The sequence below is a fragment of the Myotis davidii genome, unplaced genomic scaffold, assembly GCF_000327345.1.
Source record: "Myotis davidii unplaced genomic scaffold, ASM32734v1 scaffold135, whole genome shotgun sequence".
NCBI classification, from domain to species: Eukaryota; Metazoa; Chordata; class Mammalia; order Chiroptera; family Vespertilionidae; genus Myotis; species Myotis davidii.
The window spans coordinates 7,806,286-7,813,126 of NW_006289813.1; the positions used below are offsets into that span (position 1 = coordinate 7,806,286).

The window sequence follows — 6,841 nt, forward strand, 5'->3', positions numbered from 1 at the left end:
TGCGCCTCCTCTGAGTCTGGATATGATATTCTCTTTACTCCTAGTTGTAGAATTTCCACTCAGCCAGCCCTCCTGTGGTTCTGGATGTTGTCCGTTCCCTGTTTCAAGCTTAATTTGAATTGGTTGTTCAAAGCAGCAATCTCCGGCGTTAACCTATGCCGCCATCTTCGGTTCCCCCCTATGCTGTCTTAAGATACAGAAATTCATCCCTTCACAGTCTGGAGGCCAGAAGTCTGGCTTCACAGAGCCACAGGCTCTAAGTGAGGGTCCTTTCTGCTTTTTCTGCTGCTGGGGGTCCAGCCATTCCTGGGCTTGTGGGCGCATGCCTGGCTCTTCTCCCTGTCCATCTGTCCATGCCTCAAATGACTCTCTCCTTTCTCTTATGAGGACACTTTTCATTGGATTTAGGACCCACCCTAAACTTTATGGATTCACATCTGCAAAGACCCTCTTCTAAATACAGTCACATTCACAGGTTCTGGGAATGGACACATCCTTTTTTAGTCACCATACACCCCAACATTGTATTAATACTTGTTTGTATAGGTAAATCAGGTGTAATGTTCATTTTTTAATGGCACCAGGTCGATGACTTTATGCTCCTTAATTACACTCACTTGAAGGCCCTCAGTAAGTTTCTGAGCATCCATTCCTAGAGTACTTTTCCTTAGGCTCTGGAGGGAAAATAATTATATAGAAGAGCGAGTGAGGCGCATAAAGAAAGATAAGGAAAGAATGGCAACATATTTCTAAGTCAAATATTTCAGCTATTTTCTTTCTTTCTTTTGTATAATGTTCTGTGAAGAACAAAAACAATGACTTTGGAAAGAAGCAAAAAATATAAACATGCCGTAGGCCTCAGCAGGTTTAGCGCTAGCAGCCCCATACAATAAATACAGTGATGGGTGTAAGGGCCCCTCTCTGGTCTCCTCACCTGGCCTCCCAGCTGGCCCAGTGTGGGGGCTCCGATCTTGTTTGCCTCGAGGGTGTTTGGGGTCCTCACAGTGCTGGGACTGTCTGCCACACCCGTGCAGGGCCTCTCCAGAAATGAGGCTGTGTGCTCCTGCCGGGAATTCTGACAGGGTTCAGATAGCACGGCACACACACTGGCTTACTACAGAGTTTTAGAGTGCAGTTATTTACTTAGGGCTGACACAGAAAACACTCTATTGCCTCTCTGCAATTCTATTAAAATTAAATTAAAATGAAGCAGTAAATCCCTGACCTTTGTTTCTAGGTCCTAACCTGTCCTTTATTGTCCATTTCCTTTCCCATTCATATTGGACAGAAAACACACATTTCCCCACACACACTGGGTGACACTAGGAAAAATCATGTCTGCAGCAGAGCCGCAACAGGAGCCAGAGCTTATGTTTTCACCCCAAGTGTCCACATAAAACATAATCACGTAAATTTCTCCCCTCGGACAAATGCTGGCTGTGCAGATGCTTCTGTGGACATCTGGGCACAGTATCACTAACAGTGTTGTCACGAGGGTCACAGACATTCAACGACAAACAGATGATATCACACAGTGACGGAGGCGGCAGGTTTAGTTTAAACAACTCAGCACTGCCGAGCAGAAACGGGGCCGGTTGACTCCCTGGGTGTAGAGTAGCACATCTAAGAAGATTCAAGTCTCATGATCAGAAATGTGGTATTCTCAAGTATAATCATTTCTCTCAGGCCTAGTGGGTGTCGTCGCTTACTATCCAGAGACTCCCTGTGAGGTAACATGAGGGCTGTCTGGGGGACCTGACCTCGGAGTTTACTGCCTGGAGACAGTGCCCCTTCCCTACTTCCTCCACTTCCTCTCCCTCCTCACTGATGAAGCAGAACCCACCTGTGTGGTGTCCAACATCCAGGAAGGAAGGAAGACACTGAATAAGTGGAGGCTGCTTCTACCCATGAGGAGGTGGGCAGTGGTACCAAAGGTCTGGTCAGAGGGCCAGGACCATTCATTACCCAACCAGTGACCAGTGGACCATTGGTACCTGCTTCCCCTTCACACCCTGTTGTCCCTGGAGTCAAGTCTATGTGGGGTCCCAGACACCGTGTGTTCAGTAATATGGGAAAATGCCTCAGCTGGAACCCCTTGCTGACGCCTCAGTTAAACAAGTGACGTTTAGCACATCCACTCTTCTGTAGCCACAGGCACAGCCTGCCCCTCCCCTGTTCCGGCTTGTCCCTTCTCTGCTCTGGCTTGCTCCTCCTCTGCTCCAGCCTGCTTCTCCTCTGTTCCAGCCTGCTCCTTCTCTGTTCCAGCCTGCCCCTCCCCTGTCCAGCCTGCCCCTCCCCTGCTTTGGCTTGCTCCTCCCCTGCTCCAGCTTGCTCCTCCCCTGCTCCAGCTTGCTCCTCCTCTGTTCCAGCCTGTTCCTCCCCTCCTCTGGCTTGCTCCTCCTCTGGCTTCCTCCTCCTCTGGCTTCGTCCTCCTCTGGCTTCCTCCTCCTCTGGCTTCCTCCTCCGCTGGCTCCCTCCTCCTCTGGCTTCCTCCTCCGCTGGCTCCCTCCTCCTCTGGCTTCCTCCTCCTCTGGCTTGCTCCTCCTCTGTTCCAGCCTGTTCCTCCCCTCCTCTGGCTTCCTCCTTCTCTGGCTTGCTCCTCCCCTGCTCTGGTTTGCTTCAGCTCCTGAGACTTGTCTTTGTCTCCTCTTTAAACATAAAATTAATATAATGTAGCATTTCAGAATTTATTTTAAGAATATTATACTCAGATCATTCATTGTTTATTCAACCAGTGGTAACTGAACAACTGTTTCTCATTAGCCACATGTGGGCACTGCTTTCATTCCTGGCCATTTTAATATTATAGCCCCTACCTCAAACCTCTCCTCCCACTGTCTCGTGGGGCAGGCCGAATGCAGGACAAGCTTACACAAATGACCATCTCAACTAGGATGATGTCTGATGAGAAAAGGCTCACGTGAAGGTGATGTCTGCTCCCCTTGTCCATGTAAGAAAGCGTGGGTTCGCTGCAGAATCGGTCTTGCCCTTGGCCAGTGATGTGTCCTAGAACATGTGAGCATACATGAAAAATTCACTCTCAAGGACACTGTGCGATTGGAGTCGATCGGCTAGTGGAGGGATAGACAAAACTGGTCCATCAGGCAGTGGAGTGAGACCCACACGGGAAAGAATGCGGCTCTGGCACAGGCAACGCCGTGGGCGAACCTCACAAACAGTTCTGCTGCCTGAGTAGCCAGGTAAGAGACCGCCTCGTGTTTGGGCCCATTGGTGTGAAGGGTCCAGAACAGGTAGATTTACAGACAGTGGAAGACAGGCGGGAGCCTAGAGCTGTGGTGGGAGAGGAGGTTTATCACAAATGGGCGTTTTCCAAGGGACAGAAATGTCCTAAAACTGATTTATGGTGATGGTTGCAGACTTGGTAAAGTGTCTCTGAATTGTACACACGTGAAGTGGATGGATTTTATGATATGTAAAATATATCTCAATAAAGCTTTTTTAAAACACTGCATGTACAAAGGAATGCTGTGGACTTCCCAGGCCTACCTCTAGTGAGAAAGCTGTGCAGTTACATGATGTTAGCACTGAAGGAAGTTATGGACGAGGCTTAGGGACAGGGAAGCAAAGCCTGTACAGTGGGGCCTTGACTTACAAGTGTCCCGACTAACGAGTTTTTCGAGATACGAGCACGAGGGGAATGGACACATGTAATACCATTTGTAATAAAAAATTTAAAAAAAAATAAAATTAAAATAAAAAAAAAAACCTTACCACAAAGAAAAAAAAAAATTCGGGTTACGAGCCAGCTTCAGATACTGCTAGCTGGCACAGCGAACGTCACAGTGAATGCCACAACATCAGCCCAGCATCACGTGTCTCACTCGTTCACTTCTTGATTTGACATACAAATAATTTGAGTTACAAGCTCCGTCACAGAACGAATTAAACTCGTAAGTCAAGGCCCCACTGTATTACAAAATAAATGAGGATGACACCATCCAGCATAAAATGTTCCTCCCTGAGGTCTTCAGGCAGTGAGCACTCCCGGTGGAACGGAAATATTTCACTGCACGTGTGTATTTATGCCCCGCTTCTCAGCAGCACACCTCTCCCAGATGGTGTGGCATGCCTGCGGTTCCACAAGAAATGGGGAAAGTTCTCATGGAAACCCACTGTTTCCACTCACGTTTTTATCCTCACGTTTGTAGCAAGCTGAGCATCTGCCTTCAAACCAGAGCAATTCTTCATCTGTGACCAGGTCTCTTTCTGTTGTCCAGCCGGTATCCCCACAGGTGACTGCAGCTCCCGAGGACACGACCCCCGCAGGTCTCCTGACCTGCTTGCTGAGCTGCTGTGTTCCGAGGATGAGGGACAGCCCCCCAGCACAGGAGACCTGCCCAGCCAGGTGCCCAGGCAGGTGCTGGAGATCAACTTGGAGCTGCTGCAGTCTGGGGCCGTCATCCTGCCAGGTGAGCACAGCTGTCTTTCTCTATTTGGGCTGCTATAACAAATGCCACAGACTGGGTAGCTTATAAAAACAGAAATTTATTTCACAAAGTCCGGAGGCTGAAAGTTAAAGATCAAGGTGCCAACATCAGGTTCTGGTTCATGGCCGGCACCTTTTCACTCTATCCTCATGTGATGGGAGAGGCGGGGGAGCCTTGTGGGATCTCTTATAAGAGCACTAATCCCACTCACGAGGGCCCCACCCTCCTCGTGGAAGCACATCCTAAAGGCCCACTTCCTAGCACCATCAAATCAGGCTTCAGGGTTAGAGCCTGAATGTGAATGTGGGGGAACACGAACACCCAGATGATAACAATGGGCATCGCTCTCTCAGGTGCACATGGTCTTCACCTGCCCAGGTGGGGGCCAGGCTCTCCTCTCCTGGCCGATCTCACATCTAAGTCAGTAACAGTTTGCAGACCCAAGCTCACTATTTCTCAAGCCTGAAGCCTGCCCCACTGGGGCTGCCCCCTTTCACAATGCCCTCTATTCCTGCAGGGACCCGAGACCGCCAGGGGAGAGCAGTAGTGCAGGTCTGCACAAGAGGCCCACTCTGGTCCAGCCAACACATGTCCACTGCCGAGCTGACCCTCCTGCTTAAGTACCTCCATGGCATCCCCAGGTGGGACTGAGCCAGGTTTCCACCTTTCAGACCCCTTTGGGGACAAACCCATGCAAGTGTGCATCCTCACGCAAGGGTTTTGGTCTGTCGCCTCCGGGACCCTTGCGACCTGGATAGCACACTCCCACCTGCCCCTCAGTCTCCTGCTGCCTGGCTGCTCTCTGCCCCATCCCATCTCCCATCTCCCCACCTCCCTCCCCCACACATTGTCCCTTCTGCTCACCCTGACCTCTGCCCTCTGAACTGAGGCTCTGCCACACACTCAAGCCCTGAATTCTGTGTCACTCTGCATTGTTCATCATTCCTTACTTACATGTTTTATACTCCACCTCTTTCTAAAACATACTTGAAGTGGCCTTGGATAAAGACATCAACTGATATGAAGATAATAATTAGAATAAAAAGGGGAAGAAATCATTCAGATGAGTAGGTCCTGGTACCAGGAAGGAGGAAAGACCGATTCGTGCTGATGGAGCCTCACGTTCAGCGGGCAATGCCAAAGGCCAGAAAGAAGTGTGCCAGCTCCTCAAGGAGACACGCCCTCCTGACAGAACTCGTGGAGAACCAGGCCCTCTGGGTCCTTGGGAAGGTCACGGTGTGGAGCAGGTCTGCCTGGAAAGCAGCATGTTTGAGGCCTTCTCCGGGGCGGTGATTTCGGGTCTGTCCGTGGACCAAGGACAGAGATGGGAGAGCTAGAGCCCAGGATGGTTCAAATGCGTTATTTCATCAGATGCCGACACTCTTTGGATAGTCCTCACGGCTGCCAGACCAAGAGTCCCCCGGGATGCCGTGTGGAAGCACCCCCGAGAGGAGGATGGGCTCAGTCATAAGGGCACCGACCCGTCTCCAAATCCTGGCTGAGCATAAAACCGGATGGTGACAGCTGCCTCAGAGGCCCGTTAGAGGCTTAGAAATAATCTCCCTGAAGTACCTGGACTGAATCCAGAGTATCGTCTTCCACCACATCGCATCACAGCAGCCACATACCATACATCATGCGATGTGATCACATATGAGAACATGTCATGTGATACACATGTGAGTTTGTGGGGCACATGTTATGTGGCACACGGCCATGTGATATGAGAACCTGTTCCATGGCACGCTATCCCATCACATGATGTGAGCTCATGTGGGCACATCCCGGGGTGCATCATCACCTGTGATCTCATGTTCCTTGCGGTGTGTCGCTTCCTATTTTAATTGCTTCTGAAACAGCATAGGTGGGATCAGTGCGGGAACATTAAGGTAGAAAAAAGAATTAAAATATTCTCCCTAACCCTCCTTGCACAGAGCAGATTCCCCGTTATCTGCAGGGCACCAGTTTCACTGCCTTTGGGGGAGACTGGGATTTCAAATTTTCCTTCAGCACAGATTCCAATTTATATTGAAACTACACTGAAAAAGAGAACAGTTTGCCTCTCACCTTAGTTTATTCCTTGTAAGCTTCAGGTAAACACCGCCAAAGCCTTCAGATAACGATGCTTTCTGTTAACAGAAGCTTCTTTAGTGGGAGAGCTGTGCGCTTTGGGAGTGCCCGCCCTTCGGCATCCTTAGCCTCACAAAGCTGGTGAACGGTGCTCGGTTCTCCATTTGTAACGAAGCATCTGTGAGTTGAGGCTGAGGGTGCGTATGGGGTCAGCAGGGCCAGGACTTGAACCTGGAAATTGAGCCCTCTGCTTTTTCTGCCTTGCCACCGCAAATTCAGGCAGCCCCGTCTCCTCATCAGAGAAGGTGTCCTCACCAGCCCAC

At 50.1% G+C, this 6,841-nt stretch overlaps 1 protein-coding gene across 1 annotated transcript in view; it reads left to right on the forward strand.

Moving 5' to 3' along the window:
• The window catches only part of PLEKHG4B (pleckstrin homology and RhoGEF domain containing G4B), a 44,377-nt gene that overhangs the window by 6,302 nt on the left and 31,234 nt on the right, over positions 1 to 6,841 (forward strand). The window contains 2 exon segments of the mRNA XM_015563083.1: positions 4,239 to 4,430; positions 4,966 to 5,089. Coding sequence (XP_015418569.1) covers positions 4,239 to 4,430; positions 4,966 to 5,089 — 316 coding nt within the window.